At 47.2% G+C, this 17,478-nt stretch overlaps 2 protein-coding genes across 2 annotated transcripts in view; one reads left to right on the forward strand and one right to left on the reverse strand.

Moving 5' to 3' along the window:
* The window catches only part of MAGI3 (membrane associated guanylate kinase, WW and PDZ domain containing 3), a 27,003-nt gene extending 19,357 nt beyond the window's left edge, over positions 1 to 7,646 (forward strand). Inside the window, exons 16-22 of the mRNA XM_010074536.1 lie at positions 1,175 to 1,360; positions 3,139 to 3,241; positions 3,334 to 3,451; positions 3,784 to 3,927; positions 4,996 to 5,134; positions 6,660 to 6,749; positions 7,218 to 7,646. Of these exons, the coding sequence (XP_010072838.1) occupies positions 1,175 to 1,360; positions 3,139 to 3,241; positions 3,334 to 3,451; positions 3,784 to 3,927; positions 4,996 to 5,134; positions 6,660 to 6,709 (740 nt within the window). The 3' untranslated portion in view covers positions 6,710 to 6,749; positions 7,218 to 7,646. The remainder of the gene's footprint in view (positions 1 to 1,174; positions 1,361 to 3,138; positions 3,242 to 3,333; positions 3,452 to 3,783; positions 3,928 to 4,995; positions 5,135 to 6,659; positions 6,750 to 7,217) is intronic.
* A 4,152-nt stretch (positions 7,647 to 11,798) lies between these two features.
* PHTF1 (putative homeodomain transcription factor 1) lies at positions 11,799 to 17,183 on the reverse strand (the record flags this gene model as incomplete). Its single annotated transcript, XM_010074537.1, has 10 exons — positions 11,799 to 11,831; positions 12,264 to 12,389; positions 13,008 to 13,103; positions 13,499 to 13,654; positions 14,638 to 14,724; positions 14,907 to 15,038; positions 15,749 to 15,956; positions 15,992 to 16,056; positions 16,459 to 16,587; positions 16,974 to 17,183. Coding segments are annotated over 10 exons (1,230 nt in total), but the record flags the coding sequence as incomplete, so codon positions are not given.
* Between the last annotated feature and the right edge of the window lie 295 nt (positions 17,184 to 17,478).

Consider the following 17,478-nt stretch of genomic DNA (forward strand, 5'->3'; position numbering starts at 1 on the left):
GGACCGTGTGGCGGTCGGTCTGGGAGGTGTTTGGAAGCGAATTACATGGGAGTGGTGCAGCGGTCCCTGCGCAGAGGAGCCTGGTGAGGGACTGGGGAAGGACAGGAGCCAGTTTTGCTGGGCGTTCAGGCATCCAGAGGGATGAAGGGCTGGTTTAGCCGCCTGGGAAAGCATGCTGACTGATGTGCTTTGATGTAAGGCGAATCTGCGCTGTCGGCGCCACGTCAGCACGCAGGCAGCTCAACCAGCCGCTCTTTGCCCCAGGTTGTGGGAGCCTTCTCCCATCGTGGCTGCCGAGTGCCATCTGCAGCGCTGACGTGCGGGTCAGCAAACCGTAAAACGAGATCTCTCCCCCAGCACCAGCGGGGAGAGTGCTGGAGAGGCGCATGCTGGAGTGGAGCATCCCTCCCTCCTTGTGCCTTTTTAGTTCTCCTCGTTCCTGCATCTGTGCTCACCTCCGGGAAGGTAACTCAGAGCAGTCTTTTGTCCTGCTTCTCGTCAGATTCCATCTTTTCCCTGTTCTGTCTTTTCTGGCCCCGTTGCTTTGGGCTCGAGAGGAATCTGTACAGAGCGGGGTGTCACTTTGGGCTGAACTGGGGACACCAAGCCAGGAGAGCTAGCTGAAATCCCAGAGGATGATTACAGGTGCAGGCTCATCTCAGCAGAACAGGGAACGCGTCTGTGCAGAGCCGATCTCGCACACCGTGCTGTGCCGAGGGTCGCTGCCGAGGGGCTCACCGGGCTGCTAAGTCAGGCTCTGGCAGGAGAAGTTTGATTTCCTTTTGAAGTCTATTTAAGGCTTAGTTTTTGGTTGCCAGGAGGAGTTAACCCGTGCACCCAGGTTTCTGATGACTGTTAAACTGGACGTCCGTAACCGTGTCAGAGCCCACGCAGTGCTCCAGGGTCTGTGCATGAAAAGGAAAACAACACATCGAGTGGCAAAACAAACGGCTTCAGAGCGCTCCTGGGACTCGTGGTCTTACTCAGATGTGACCCTTTCCCTTCACTCCAGGGAGCGGAGCGTTCTTCGTCGTTGGCAGGTTTCTCTTGGACTGGCGGTGCGGCCCTTTGGGGCGGGAGCAGGCTCTGGGGCGGCCGTGGCAGTGCTGGGTCTGCGTGATGCGTGTCTGCCACGAACGCTCACCGCATGCTGTCCCTGTTCTTGACTTCCCAGTGATTCCCCACAAGATCGGGCGAGTGATAGAGGGCAGCCCGGCTGACCAGTGCGGGAAGCTGAAGGTGGGAGACCGCATCTCGGCGGTGAACGGTCAGTCCATCGTGGAGCTCTCGCACGACAGCATCGTGCAGCTGATCAAGGACGCAGGGAACGCGGTGACTCTGACTGTGGTGGCCGAGGAAGGTAAGGAGGGTGCGTGGCCCCGGCAGGCGGGTGGGTCCTGCCACGCTGCCGGAGGCTGATGCTTGTAACTTCTGAAGTTAATTCACTTAAAGTGGAGTATTTTAAGATGTTTGGAAATTAAAGAGTGAAGCTCATCTGTTTGCTCTGGAAGAGCTGAAGGCAGGTGGGGTAGAGAGACACAGCGGCCAAGGTGCTTACACTGAAAAATAAGATTCAAGTATTAACAGCGCGATGCAGAGTAAGAGAAATTCTCATGGTTTCTCGTGTGAGAGAGAGACTGCTGCTGACGTGGAAAAATGTCCCATCCAGACCTTGTATTCTTCAGCCAAAGAGAAATGACCTCTCCTGGGGGAGCTAGAGCAGACATGGGATGATGCTTAGAGAGAAAATCTCGCCCCCAGACAGTGCCCGTCGGTTGCTGCCAGGAGCTGTGTTCCAGGTGGGGCAGGTGCTCCCGGGATGCTCCGGAGCATTGGGTGCTCAAACGCCGCAGGGACACAGGCTTTCCAGATCCTCTCCGTTTAGGCGCTCTGAGCTTTTCTTTCCTGCCGTGTTACACAAACCGCGTAATGCTGAGATTTGGAGGTGGTGCACGAGCAGTGGTTCTTGCCGCGGAAGATGCAGGATGCGTCTCCAACGAGAAAAATGCCCGTTTTGCCAGAGGCTGTTCAGCACCACAGAGCATAACCCCTGATAGCGTCTGCTGCTCCCCCGCGCATCATCCTCAGCGCCGTCCTCCGTCCTCCGAGACTGGCAGTGGAAATACTGCCCTGCACCCTTCCCTCTCCCTCCCCGCTCTCACAGACGTGTGATCTTTGCTTTTCATACGAATAAACGAATTCCGCTTCATGCGCCAGAAGACATTCTTTAACATTTTTCACAAAAGCAGGAGCCCGTCAGCTTTTGTCATGTATTAGCTGGAGACACAAGAGAGCAGGCTGGAGAGGGCCGGGGGATTTGTACAAACAGATGGCATTTTTCCTGCCTGTGCTTCTAAATTAAAACTCTTGCGTATAAACCAGGAGTAAAAGTTGACATTTTGTCTCTAGAGAAAAGCCTCTTTAAGGCGTGTCACAGTGACAGCACCGAGCAGTGCCGTGAAGGGCTTGGAGCTCTTGCATACCTGAGGAATTCAGGCTGATAATGCACATAATGTTTTCCTTCTCTTGAGATCCTTGAGCGCTTTGTATATTTTACTGAGGTTTGTTTGTTCTTAACTGAGAAATGCAGTAGTGGGATGCACCTAGCAGAGGACTGGAACTTCTCTACTTTTGGTGCTTGGGAATTTTTTTAACCCTGATAAGGAAAAGGAGTTCATTAGTTTGTAATCCAGCACATAAGTTCGTCTTGGGCCACTACTTGCCATGCTAGGTTCTAGCTAAGAGGCAGCTTTTTGCATAGACTGCGGGTCGTTACTCTTAGGTGGCAGAGACATTTTGTATCCTGAAACATGTTTTTTCGTAAATGCACGGGATTTATTGTAAAGTGCACGATCGCTCTGTGTTGTGTGGGAGGGAAAATAATCTTAAGCTATTTTAAAAGATGTTATTAAAATGTCACTATACTTTAATTTTTACTTAGCCTTTGGGAGAAGGCAAAACACTTTAAAATTCTCGTTGATAACCTGTCATTGAACTGGTCCCTCCAGTGAGCTCGGCTCAGCCTGAGTGGGAGCAGCATCTGTAGGAACAGCAGACGCGGCGCTGATGGTCACGGTGGTCTCCAGCTTTGCATTTGGGAGGTTCTCTCTGACTGTTGGTTTTATTTGAATTTGTTAGAACACCATGGTCCTCCATCAGGAACAAACTCCGCCAGGCAGAGTCCAGCTCCGCAGCACCGGCCGCTGGGGTCTGCACAGATCAACCCTCCCGGCGCAGACAGGTACGGTGCCTTGGGGTTTGCCAAAGGAACCGACAGCAGCTGGAAGAGCTTGGCCAGAGGAGTAACACCCACATCCTTTTCCCTCTCTGCAGGGGAGCTACGGAAGGTGAAGCTGGAAAAGAAGTTTCAAATAGTTACAGGCTTTCCTGGCCCGAGCACAAGCACTTGACACAACCCGATGCTGGCGGGGTTGGTAGCCGTCATTCCCAGGCACAGGTGACCGTCCACTTTATTATCTCCTTGGTATGGTTGAATATTCATTAGAATTATAAAAGAAACAGCAAATGCTTGCGACCCTTTGGCAAAGTTTCTTAAAGAAATTTCATGTGTCTCTAAAACTTAGAAGGAAAAATGTTGTGTGTGTGCGTTCAGGCTTAGAATGAAACCTTTACACCCAGTCATGCGTGCGTTGTGATGAGTTTAAATCGTGCGCTGCGTATTTCTCAAAATACAGAAATGTGTGAAGCATTTTTCCAGAAAAAGAAATGTTCATATCTGGCCACAGGTCCTCACCTTTTTTTTTTCTCTGCCTTCCTGCACAGAATCCGGGCTGTTTCCCAGTGGAGCTGGAAAGGGGCCCTCGGGGGTTTGGATTCAGCCTTCGGGGAGGAAAGGAATACAACATGGGCTTGTTCATCCTTCGGCTGGCCGAAGACGGGCCGGCTGTCAAAGACGGGAGAGTCCATGTGAGTTTGTCTTCTCTAATCAACTCGTTGATCAAGTTGGGCTTTTGAGGTATTGATTCACCAACAGCAGCAACTGTCACCCAGATGAGAAACGTCAGTGGAGCAGGAAGTTGAAAGGAGAGGCACTGTCCAGGGCAGGGAATTTGTACATCATGCTGTTGCTGTTCTGGGCAGTGTTTGAAGACGTAAGCCTAACTTTTTCCAAAGGTTATTATATTAATTCTTACGGTTGTGTAAGGAATTGACTTCCAACTCAAGTTTTAAACCAGTGAAGAGGAATTTCTCACGCAGTTAATGGCAGCTGAGCGTGGGGGGGGGCACATTGGGGGCAGTCGGGCAGCGCAGAGCATCCTGTCCCATCCCATGAGTAACCACCAGTGACGGCCCTTGGCAGAGAGGTTCATTGAACAGAGCCCAGCGGTCCCTCTGAACTGCTGCTGTTATGGTGACATCCATGGGCTGGTCCCTGTATTGCAGAATTTCCTGACCCTTTTTGGGTACGTGCTGCTGTTCAGCCCCTCCCCAGCAGCCCGCAGTCAGCCTGAGCTGTAATTACCAGCCCAGACCAATTGGCCTCAGAGACCTGTGCTGATAACTGCCTCTGGTGAGCTCTCCTGCCTGGAATAACCAATCCTTTCCTCCCCTGAGCCCTGCTCCGCCGGGACGCCGGTCAGCGTGACCCCCCAGCTGAGCGGGACTGTGACCCGCGCCTGTGCCGGGTTTGACGGGCTCATCCCTGAGCTCCCTCCGTGATCCAGGATGGAAACATGCCCAAGCACGTGGCCACGTGTCTCATCACCTGTAGACAGGCGGGAGATGTGTTTCAGGGATTGAGATCTTTCATGGAGCCGGCTGAGCAGAAGACCGGCACGGAGACCTGTGAACTGTCAGAGCACCGTGTCGCCTCGCGTCGATCGGCAGCCGCAGAATGGGGTTGCTGTTGCCCAGGGGGTTTTAGCATGAGAGGAAGATAGAAGCATCTGCCTCTGTTTTTTTCTTTCTCAATTAAAAAGTAGTTTAGGGTGTCAGAGGTTCAGAAGACTAACCTGGTTGCTCTTTTCTCATCAGGTTGGGGACCAAATTGTTGAAATTAATGGAGAACCCACCCAAGGGATCACTCACACTCGCGCCATTGAGTTAATTCAGGCTGGAGGGAACAAAGTTTTGCTGCTGCTGAGACCAGGGACTGGCTTGATACCAGATCACGGTACGTCACCTCGGGTACTGTTTCGTTTTGAGGGTCGGAGGCAGTGGAGTTGGGTCTGATACGGAGACTGTGGTGCCTGTTCCCTGAAATAGCTCCCAGTTCCCTTTGGCACAGCCTTATATTTTAAAATATAAGGAATATTTTTGGTAATATTAACACATGGCAAGTACCTAGGAATACTACACAGTGTGAAATTGTTGCATATTTGTAACAAGTTTCTCAGCTCTGTCGAAGCTAATCAACTTTTTCTGTACAAATGTGGTAGTTAACACTGATTGCCTTTTAAATTACAATTCTCTATGATACAGTACTCGGTTCAAAACCTGTATTGTTAAGAATATTATTCTGTACAGATTTACTTTAGCCTTCTAAATTATGGGATGCTTTGCTTTTCAAAGCCAGAACTTCAGAAAGCAGGGAGAGAGTGAGCTTTGCTCTCAGGATGGATTCCCTTTGTTTAAAGGTGTGAGTTCTGCATCTGCAGTGGGAAAGCACAGCTTTGTAGGGTAAAGAAAACAAACGACAGGAAAGGAAGTGCTTGCAGGAGATCTGAGTGCAGCTCCAGAGCACAGGACTGATGATTTTGAGTCTGAGTTAGGAATTGCTCTGAAACCACAAATCAGAGACTTGTGGCTGCGGCAGTATTTTAAAGCAGAGAACACTTTCTCTCTGAGTAGTCTTTTAACCCTTGATGCTGACGCCCAGATTCTGATGGTGACCTTCTTAAATGGTCAGGTCACTGTTTGTGGTGAAGAGCTGGTCAGTGGCAGTGACCAGCCAGGAGCTGATCCTTTGAAAATCAAAACACACAGTGTGACCGGCCAGAGTTTGTTGTGTTCCGTCGTTTACGGGCAGCAGCTGGCATCTGCTCAAGGGATAAAAATCTGCTCAGAGCTTTCTCCATGTCTGCTCCAGAGAGCTGGAAGATGGCCGTTGACCTCTCACCGTGCCGACCCGCCCGGCGTGGTCAGATCAGTGCGTGAGCGCGTGGCATGGAAACAGCCCCTCGGTGCGCGGCCAGGGCTGTTCCCTGCCATCCCGCCCGCGCTCTTACCTTGGCGTTAAGGGTGAAAGTTAAATACAGTCTTCCTTGTGTTCTCGGGAGCTTCTGTGGGGGGCTTCTCTAAAATCGGTGTTTACATGGGGAGGGGGAGGCGATGCCAGGGCACCTCCAGCTCTCTCCTTGCCAACAGCTGTTGGAGCTCCGTGTAATTCCAGCAGTGATGAGCGGGGTTCCTCCTGCCCCGGGAGGGCTGCGCAGCCCTTGTCGGGGATCACTGCGGGCCCTCCTGTCCGCAGAACTCGGGAGAGGCTGCAGGAACCTCCGGGACCATCTGGTCCAGCCTCTGTCCAGAGCAGGGCCCAGGGTTGGGTTTAAGCAACTCAGATTAGATGAGCAGGTGGAGAGGGGAAGGGTTTGTCGCCTCTTGTCTTGCTGTTAATCACACATTTCTGATTGAAATCTTGCTTGCTGTGCTCTGTGATTTTGGTATGTAGTTCTGGGCTTTTTCTCTTCCTCCTTCAGGTTTGGCTCCTTCCAGTCTGTGTCCCTACGTGAAACCTGAGCAACATTAAGGGCTTTCAGTGCTTTTCTTGGTTTTTCCTTAAAGACTTGGTAAATCTGCATGTCTTGTGTTTCACCTCTTCCTATTGTTAAAGTCCAAAGCTATGAATAACCTCAACTTTTCACTGTTTCCAGTTTTCTTTTAGCACAACAGTCTCAGCCCATTAGATTTTCTTATATTAAAACCATGTAGTCAAGGACTTTATATTCTGCAATTTTGCGATGTAGGCTCTAAAGTTGTGCTGATACAAGACCTGTCGGTCCCGCAGAGATCATGCCAGCATTCTAAGCATGAGGTTTTTTCCAGAATCACGTCCTTATGGTTGTAGTAGGTTGTAGAGCCACGCCATATAGAAAACTGATTAAATCAGACACTGAGAGTATGCCACGACTTAATCCTTTTTAAATTAAAGATTTCATATAACATCCTGCAACCTCAGTAGTATGCACGCTTCTAAAATATTTAGTGATTATTTTGTTTTTAGTCATTTAGTCAAATCTCTCCCTGTTTACTTCCAGGTGATTGGGATAGTTACAATCCATCTTCGTCACATGTAATATATGAGGAACAGTCACCATTACCTTCATCTTCCCATTCTGCTTCCCCATCCGAAGGGTGTTATTTACCAGTACCAGGAGAAGCTTTAACGAACGTTCAGCTGTCTGAGAAACTGGAACAAGCAAAGAACACTGTGCCTGAAAAGATAAGCACTTTAACTGAAAACCAGTTTGAGATGAAGCCTCAGTCTCCTCCCCAGAGAACACAGAAGAGGTGGGAATGTCCCTCCAGTCCTGGGCTGGAAACCACAAAAGGGAGTTTGGAAGGAAGGACCAGAAGAGACAGATCTGCAAGTCCAGAGAAGCTGGGGGCTGCTGAGGGACACCCTCACACAGGATTCCACAGCCCCAGGAAAAGGGATCCTGAAAAACCCTGCGGCAATCTCTCACATAAATCTGACAGCTCCAGAAAGAGAGAGAGTAAAACCACAGAAACAGAGATGAACGACAGAACCAAAAAAGAGTATTCCAGTGGAAACCACGGGAGGTCTGCCAGTCCCCAGAAGCATCTCAGTAAGCAAGGAAATGTAGAAACGGTGGGCAGGTTACAAGAATATCAAGAGAGAACAACCAGTGGTGACAAGACGACTGTTGAGCAGTTGAAGGGTGGGAGTGGTAAAACAGCAGTCACCAGGAAAGACACGAAGCAGAAAACTTCTGGAAAGACGGACGGGTGGTCTCCAGAGCGACAACGTGCAGCATTTGATGAGAGTAACCTGCCATTCAGTGACTCTAGGAGAAACACATCTGAAGACAGAAAAATAAAGAAGTCAAACTCTGGAGAGCCAAGTTCCAGCAGATGCAAAACTTCCAGTCTTTCCAATATTCCCCTGCTTTCCGTGGAGAAACAAAGGTGGCTGGAAACACCGGAGGCTGTTACGCTGAACAGACAACACGGAGAGAGACGCATGGAGCTGCCCAACGAAACCAAAGATGATGGAATTTCCAAATCTGAGAATAGTTCTCCCGTCAAGAAAACACCGATAACTCCTGGACCTTGGAGGGTACCGAGCGCGTGTAAAGTCACCCCAGCAGCAGGCGTGGCTGAAAAACGAGTTTGACTGACACTTTTTTTTTTTTTTAGAACCTGTTTTACTCAAGTTTCTAGTAATGGTAATTTAAAAGCATTGTTTCTTTTCACAAAGTTGTCATTTTTTTCAGAAACTGGTTAGAGGGTGGGAGAGTATTTGATTCGTTCTTAAATTATCTGAGCTGCATGAAGGACCTTTTGGATTGCTTAAATGAAACTTCCATAAGCTGCTGTCCCCTTGTCCTTTTGAAGGCGGTGTTCTGCTGCTCTCAATGTTGCACTGCTACGGCTTTCTCGGATAGTATTGTGAGTTTCTGAACAAAATTATTTAATGCCTCTATTGCCAATGTGATCATGACTCACTTGTTCTTGTGCCAAGTTATCTACTGTATCCAGTCAATCTGATCCTTCCCGTACGTATTCCAGTCACGGACAAGGCGAGGTGTAGTTTGAAATGGGTATTTCCCCAGGAGCATGTTGCATGTTTACATCAGGAAACACAATCTTCTTACGGGTTCAGTAAGAGGATGGGCGAGTTGGTTCTATCCATTCTAGGGCAGCAAATGAGCCACTGATGCTGTTCAGTTGATGTTTTTTCTTAAATTTTTATACCTAATACAAAATCGTGTAGATAAAGATTATATTTGACATAATGTTTTGTAATTTTGCTTTTTATGAACACAGCAAAATTGCTTTATTTTCCTGATTCCTAAGGATGCTTACAGCAGCTGTTTGCAGACATCTGTCTGAAGAGAGATTCTGGGTTCTGCTAAAGAACAGAATTCCTTTGGTTTCACTTGTGCACTGCGTCGTCCTTCGCATTCTTTGTACACAAGAGCACGTTTACTTTCAGCCTCATTGTGGTGCTGGATACTGAAGTCCTGTCTTTAGTTATTTAATGCTAGGTCAGAATCAGATTTTTTCCCTCTGTAGAGAGAACAATTGACCTTCCGGACAGAACCAGCTGCCACAGTAGCTTCTGGAATTAAGTTCTTGCCTGTGTATGGTAGAATTCTCCCATATTTCACATTGAACGTGTGATCTGTTCCAGGAGTGCTGAATAGGATGATGTGCAGGGTACATGAGACTTAATATCTATTGTTGGGGCTAGAATACATATTTTAAAAAGAGGAATGTCACCCCCAGAGTCTACTGACACATCAGTCCTACAGCTGTAAGAACAGCAGACTGCATACATTGAAGGGTTTTATTTTACTCATAATTTTAGTGATGATTCAATGGCTGCAAAAAAGGGGTAAAAGGACCCTGCTGCCCCAGTCTGCAGGGGGAGAAAGCGGTGTAACAGGTCAAGCGTTACTTATGTTAAAATTCAAACTAACACGATTTGCTGTTTGAAAGTGAACGAGTTCTTGGCTTTGAAACATTTCATGTTTTTAAAGCTTAATGAAGCACCGTGAATCAGTTCTGAGTTGAACTCTTCATCAGTACAGGTGGCGACTCAAACAGCTTTTTAAACAAAGACGTTGAAAATTAAGTAGGCGTTAAAGCAGATCTGAACTGTGCTCTGCTGCTTGACGTGGGGTGATCCCTTGAGATTTGCCGTGTAGCATATGTACAAATACTCCTGTTGTGGAGTACGACTGTGAACATATTTAATACCTGGAAGTAGCCTGTGTAGATATTAACCATGTATTCTTCCCCAGAGATCCTGTTCTCTGTTGAGTTGTACGCACTTGCCCCAGCCACCAAGTCCTGTGACAGGTTCAGACCCTCAATACGAGATGAATTAGCACCACTGAAATCATTCCCTGCATCAGCTGCCCCCGTATTTTTTAAATGTTAATGTGACCTGAGTTAGTGTCTAACCTGTGTGTGATTTCTCCTCCCATAGACTTGTATCTGTACTTACTGTATCGGGTGACTTGGCAATGTGGCCTTGGAATGCTGAGCACTGTGTGGATGTCCCAGGTGTAAATGTTTATATATTGTACAGCACCTTTATACATACTTCTGAGGTTCTGACTAGAGAGAGACCTGTAAATTGCTCATTATTTTTTATATAGATATTAAAAAGAAACTCCAGTTCCTGGCCTGTTGGTTCTGCACTGTATAAAATAGATTCTTTGTTGACTTTCAGGGGTGTGATACATTAAAGAGACAAATCCACAACCCGGGTCTTGCCCACGAACATAACACTTCTGGAAAACAAACACAATTTATTATTGGAAGTTTCCTTGACTCCCTGTTCCAATAACAAATGTTCCACAAAGGTATTTATTATAAAAACCCTCAAGTCATGTAGAAACAATTGTTAACGATGAAATCCGTGTACTGCAGGTTTATTTGTACATTTTGATATATAAAACTCATCTCCTTTTACATCCTACAACTTTTCCTTGTACAGAAAATAGCTGTGAACAATTAACTACCCAACATTCTGATGCCATCTTTCCCCTTCTCTGAAAGAATGAAGCTATGACAAGTTCCTCAGGTTTTGCTTTTTTCATTGCTAATAAATAGAAGACAGTAGAGGCAGTTAAGGAAAATGTAAGTTGAACATTTTCTCTCCCGTGCACTTTCGATGCATTAATCTGCTTTTGGGTGAGGAAGTCTCTGCCCCCTCTCTTCCACTGAACCCATTCTCGTAACAGATTTCCTCCTCAGGGATGCCAGTGCAAGGCAGTATTGCAGCACAGAGCAAAGCTGGGTGTCAGACCAAGGACACACCAGGGTGCCCTCGGGCCAGGGCACAACTCGGCACCCTGAGGTGTTACAGGGCACAAACGCAGCAAATGTTCTACAGCTGATAAATGCTTTACTTGCAGTTTGTGGTGTAAGGTTATTCTCATGGAACTGACGTTTTCAAAAAATGATTCGCGTTTATTTGCAGAAGACCCAACATAAGCCAACCCCCGTGACTCTGTTCTATTCTTAACTGTGACCCCGGAGGCAGAACTCATGGTGTGCAGATTGCATTCACTGTGTCCTGCCGCAGCTCAGGATAACGAGGCACTCTGAGCCCTCAAGACAAGACCCACTCTTCAGCACATTCAGATAAATGCATCCAAGTATTATCAGTCTGAGCAGAGCACTGAAGGATGCACAAATCAAAAAATTCCAGTGTAGCTCCAGAGCTCTCTGGATGATGCTAACGGAAACGGGAGGGCTGCCTTCACTTGTCACATGCACAGGATTAGATTTTACAGGAACAAGGCACCTGTAGCAATCCTCAGTGTTCCCCCCCCCTCGGAGGTCTTGCATGGCTTTTAGTGTTTGACACCCCACACTGCACACATGGGTCCTGCCAGCATCAGTGGCAGCTGCTACTGGTTCTTGGCCCAGTTACCTCTGTTCCACTGTGTGCGCACGCCTGGGAGGACTCCACCCATCAGACCAGTTTATTCTGTGTGTGTGCTGTGGAACTGCAAAGCAGAGCGAGAACTTTTGATACATACACTGAGAACCTGTCGGTACAGACTGCCGTAGTTTGGAGGACCTCTGCTTCTGGTTCTCTCCTCTGGTCTGTCCTGGCAGAGTGGGCTGAGTGCTGATGTTTGGGCAGTTCATGGTTTAATTTTCCACAACTGAAAAGAGACACAGAGTGAGTATGGGGCTGAAAGCTGCTGGGCTGAGTGCTTTTCATCTACAGGTAAGACTGGGTCCCCTCTGCCCATCCTGCGTTGGATGCCCCGCTCCGTGGGCTCCAATTTAATGGTGAGTCAGAGGAGGGCTGTGTCTCCATTCTAAAGGGAAGGAACCCAGGATTCGACTGACGGCTTTAAGTGGGCACCGAAGATCTGAACAGTGCTGAAATTTAAGCAGCCCCATCCTTCCCCCCCAAACCGGGCTCAGGGAGATGGAGATCGATTCAGCACAGTCTGTTCTCTGAATTGTCGTGGTGAGGGAGCCTCATGCAAACCCGCCACCTCTCAGCTGGGGTGGGAGGAGCGTGGCAGTGGTACACAAGTGACCCCTCCACCCTGTTTCCTGTTGGTTTGTGTGGGAGTTACACTTACTCTGATATTGAATCCTAGGAGATCACTTATAACACCTGAGACAGCAGAGAGTATCACAACACGTGTTATGTTGTAGATTAATGGATTCATGGTCAGTCCATACAGCCTAAATGGAGTATCTAATTCCTGCAGTGAAAGGAAAAAAAAGCCCGTTAGTGTTCATCCATGCCAGGACATGACATCCTGACATTTAGCTTAATACTGGCCCTCTTCTTGTACATACAAAAGTTGCCACACTAGACGTCAGGCCTCCCAGCTCAAAGATGTTTTCTAACAGCCGTGCTGAACCTGAAGAGTCTCCATTGTAGCAACACCAGCTGCATAACAAGAGCCTGACACAACAGGCCCTAGAAATTGTCTAGACTAATTTATGTGACTCTCAGACTGTGCTCTTTCTTTTCCAAATATCTGCTCTGCTACTGTCAACAAGCCTCGACATCAGAACTGCTGAAGGAAAATGAGATTCAAGCAGTACGGAGACACACTCTGGGCGTACAGCCTCTACTGTCTCTTATCGAAATCAGTAACCTGCTACTCATCCAGTGTTTGCAGCACTAATTAACCACACTGGGCTTGTGTCGCTCGATCCTACGCCATGGCTGTAGAAGCCCAGAAAAACTCCCTTGGTGAGAGCTGAGTTACAAACCAAGACAAGAACTGGGAAGAGCAAAAACACAGTCACTGTCATCAGTCATTGCTTCCATAAAATCTAGCAACCGCGTGTTGTGAGGGAGGGCAGCTCACCTTCAGGAGCTTTGTAGATAGTTTCAAAACATTGTTTACTAGTGACAGCTGTTCCTTCTTGTTTGGCTTCTTCTCCATCTTCAGGTACAAGTTTATCTGTGAGACAGACGTTACAGACCAGATGTTAATATTCCAGCACAAGCCTCAACTAATTTCTAACTGAGGGAAATTGGAGCCATTTTCTGCAGTCTACTGTCACCTCTTTAGAAGTGATGCATCCACAGACAGGACTTTGGCAGTGATAATATTATTTTTCCAATTGACATGGCTAACACGTGTTAACCCAAAGACAAAAATAATCTAGAATTTTATAATTTGAGTCTGTCCAAATGTTTTAACAGCTTGTCCCTCCCCACCTGTACAGAGTTTCATTGCCTTCTGTCCAGCACAAGGGTTGATTTCTGAATTTCAAAATTTGATTCCAGTATTTTTTAAGCTGGTTTGGAATGCAATAATTCTGTCCAAAGGGAGCATAAGCTCAATGGAGATACCTGCTCAGTGAGTAAGACTGAAATATTACTGTATTTCTTGTTGGTTTCGGAGCCCAAAGATGCCAGACGTAGTAAAAAGAGAAGCAGTGCTGCCTCCCAGATTAGGAACTCCCAGTTGTAAGCTGCATTCAGAAATGTTTTGTGACCCCTCAGAACCTGTATTGGGAAAAAAAAAAAAAAAAGAAAGGCACCAATGTCAATAAAAACCTGCCTCTTCTCGGGAAGAGTGCAAAAGCTTTGTCCTTACTCCTCTTCTGAACAGCCGTCTGTGCTCTACGGCTACTGACAGTTTTTCCTGTGAAGTGCAATTCATTCATGTAACTAGGTTACAGTAAAAGTTCTTGTTTCTAACCTGGCTTTAGCTTGGAATTTGATTTTTTTTTTTTCTTTCTGCTTAGAAAAGGACACTTGTCGTTTCTCTTCCCTCCCTCTTCCCAATTAACGGGCAATAAAATCCCTTTCCTTTCGGGGGTGCTTGTCCCCCGGCAGCCTCAGCCAGACTAAGCCAGTTCTGCCTTTCCCAGTACGTACTCACTGGGTCCAACACAGCAGGACTGGGATTGTCATTGCTTCCTCCAGAGACCTGTGGCTCACAAAAGCAATCACAGCAGTGAGAATCAGGATCTAATCATCAGCCTTACTGCTGCCACAACTGCATCTTCATGGCATCAGGAACTTGCCTGAACACTGTCATGAACCTCTGGCCAAAAACCAAAGAAACCAAGAAAATGGCTCCAGCATTAACACTGCTTATTGTAACAGAAGGTTTAGTGGAGGATTAACAGGTGTAAGTAATAGTTATTGACCTGCTTTTCAACACTGGTTGAACAATAGCTGCAATCAGCCCTCTTAAATAAAATGTCCTGTGAACACTGGAGGTACTTAGGCAGAGTCCTTTCCTTTGGGCACTAAAGGCTGTGTCCTGAAATTTTCCTAATGATAAAAATGCAAACTTTCCTCTGCAAATACAGAGAATGAATACCTGTTACCAACTAAATATTACAAAGCTTGTTTAAAAATGCAAAACACTACTTTGGAGACAAACAGCTAAAGTTCAAGCACTTTGTAGGTTGACAAAAGCCTTCAGTAGTTTGAGGGTTTTCCCCTACTACTTCTAGAAAAAAAAGTTAAAATCTCACCTGGGCGCAGCATATAAAAGCAATTGAAAGAGCCAGTAAAAAGATGGATGATACAACAACATCCACAGATCTCTGGGGGCCTCGCCTCTGCAGAAACAAAGACACTGAGTCAGGGGTAAGGTCTGGACGCACAGCTGTGAAGTCAAGGCTCCCCACAAACAGCTGTAACTGTTTAACAATTAAATTGTTAAATGTCAGGGAGGGTGAAGTACATGTACTGAGACTTGGTTACACCCTCTGTAATAATCAAATCTTGGATCACAACTCACCTTTAGATAGGAACGAAGCGATAACCAGATCTTAATGTTCTCTACCTTCTTGAGTCTGAAGTGAGGAATTTCATATTTCCTGGCTTTACGAGCAGATGTAATGTGACTAAAAAGCTTGGCAAACAAAAACCTCTGCGAATTAAAAACAAAAACATACACACTCAAACATAAATTAGTCTAAAACAAACAAAAAAGATCTCTTGGGATTGCTTAGTGGAAACTGGCAGAAAACATCAGCCTGGGGGCACGCTGGGGAAACCCAACAGGGGACCCTGGTGCACAACCTCTCGGGTAGGTAACAGTGCTCCTCTTGGGTTTGGCAGAGGTAGAAGTGCTGGTGCTGTGCAGGATGAGGCACAGAGCTCTCACTAAAACTAACCCCAGCCTGCCTGCCATGCAGCATTTACAGCCACTCTGACAAAGCTGCTGCCCACGGTTGTGAGAGAGCTGGATGTGCTGCAGCCAGCTAACGCTCCCTCTCAGAACAGGCAGCTGCAGAGGCTGCTGCTTCTGCACAAACAGCTCAGTGCTGAAGCGCTCACTTCATGCAGCATGCCGTTTCAAGGTGTTAAAAAGTTATTTTTTTCTCCTTGGGGGCAGGCAGCTGAGTAAGAGGGGGAGCACAGAGGTCAGGAAGGGTATCGACAGGTTTAAGTGTGTGACTGATGAAGAGGAGCCTCAGCAGACTCCCTGACCTAAACTCCTTGGGCATCTCACCAGCTCTGACACTTCAACTTGCTCAGACGTGATTGTCTTGCCAGTGTCTTCTGTGCCAGGCAGCGTGGTTTTGGTAGAACACCAGCCCCAGGGCTCATGAAAGGCAGCAGTACATTTAAACCTACCTGCTTGTACGTTCTCTCAGCAACACACATCATGAAGAAAAACATCCAGGTTAAGCAAAGTCTTTCAAGGAAGTTGATTGCAGACAGAACAATGACAGGGGTGCTAGCAGGTGCTCCACAAAAGATGTGCAAAAGCTCCTTTAGAGAAAAGGAGCAGAGCTGCTCCAGGTTATCTGCGCGGAAGAGTCTGTAGAGGAAGGGCAGGGATGTGAAGCCCATGGTGATAAGATGAAAGTCATGCATGCCAAGCCAATGGTGATAAAGTTTCCCAGCATTTGATACCCCACTCCTTGCTGGTAGGCATTAACCTGGCAAGCAGGAACACAAATGGGATGATTACCCCAGGTTTTGTGTCAAGGAAAAGGCATACTGTTGTGTGTTCAGTTCCCCTTCCCTTCAAAGGACATAGCCTAAAATAATTCACCCATTTCAGTGCCAAACCAACAACAATCAATCAGTCAGCAATAGTAAATCCACCACCTCCGCACACTGCAGAGACTCAGCCACTCGTTAGTCTTCAACAGGACCTCCTACATTCTGGTTTATGCAATTTTTAAATACGAACATTTGGGACAACTGTATTTGCAGCTGAGGAGGGACCAGTTTCACACCGCACTCCGTATCTGCATGCGTAGCTATTTCCAGGTTTTTTGGCTGTTGTTTTTTTAAGCGGGAGGGAGGGAGGCTGCAATGCCCTACAGCCCTCTTACCCTGCTCATGATAATCCCACTGATCTCCAGCACAGACAGGTCCACCTTCTTACAGTCGTTCCCTTCCCAGATCAGTGCACTCACTTTTGCAGATGCTGGACTTGTGTTCTGCAGCCAAAACAAATGGTTCTATAAAAGAGAAAAGAACGGAAAAGGCATATCATCTATTTCTGTCTTGCTATTAAATAACGATTTTTCCTAGAAAGTATTTAGACGGAGAGGGGGATTCCAGTTTTGTCTTTGGGTGAAATATTTTGGTTTGGGATTAGCTGTGGTCCAGATGACACTGGCAGGGAGGAGGGAGCTGATCGTTGATACTGTTTAGATCATTCCAGACATGGGTGTGATCAGCACCATTGGCAGAATGGGCTCATCCAGCATTAGGCTGCTCACATTATACCAACAGCATTCACATCTGTCTTGCACATTATGGGGGCAAACGGTGGAAAATGGGGTGGGGGGTGTGTGTGTGATCTTTCATAGTATTCTCAGCTACTGGATACAACACAACAAACCTGCTGGAAAACATCTTCCTTCAAGTCCCGCCTGGTGCCTCTCACAGTCATCTCCTCACTGTCGCTGGTGCAGGACGAGCGACACTCCGGCCCGTGAAGCAGATCATCCCAAAGCATGTCTTCTGTCTCGGAGTCATGGCGAGTACTTTCCGAGTCTCTGCGGCTCACACTGCAGCTCCCGGATCCCACGCTGATGCAGGATCTCGAGTCCTTTGAAGAAGAGCAAAATGTGCACAGCATGGCCTCGCCCCGAGTCTGCAGATCCATCTCCTCCCCACAAGAACTCCCAGCCACAACCCCCCGATGCAAACTGTGAACGATGATATTACTCCCTGACAGTTTTTGCAACCAGCATTACACAGGAAGTCACAGACAGCGTTAGCTCCCCACCTCTATTTCCAACTTTACAAAATAAAAATTGGCTTATTCATTATAATGCAAAAGTCTTCTGGATTTTTCCACAATCTATTTCAAGACTTCATTTATATTTATTTATAGATTTTTA

Source organism: Pterocles gutturalis, unplaced genomic scaffold, assembly GCF_000699245.1.
Source record: "Pterocles gutturalis isolate BGI_N339 unplaced genomic scaffold, ASM69924v1 scaffold25247, whole genome shotgun sequence".
In the NCBI taxonomy this organism is placed as follows: Eukaryota; Metazoa; Chordata; class Aves; order Pterocliformes; family Pteroclidae; genus Pterocles; species Pterocles gutturalis.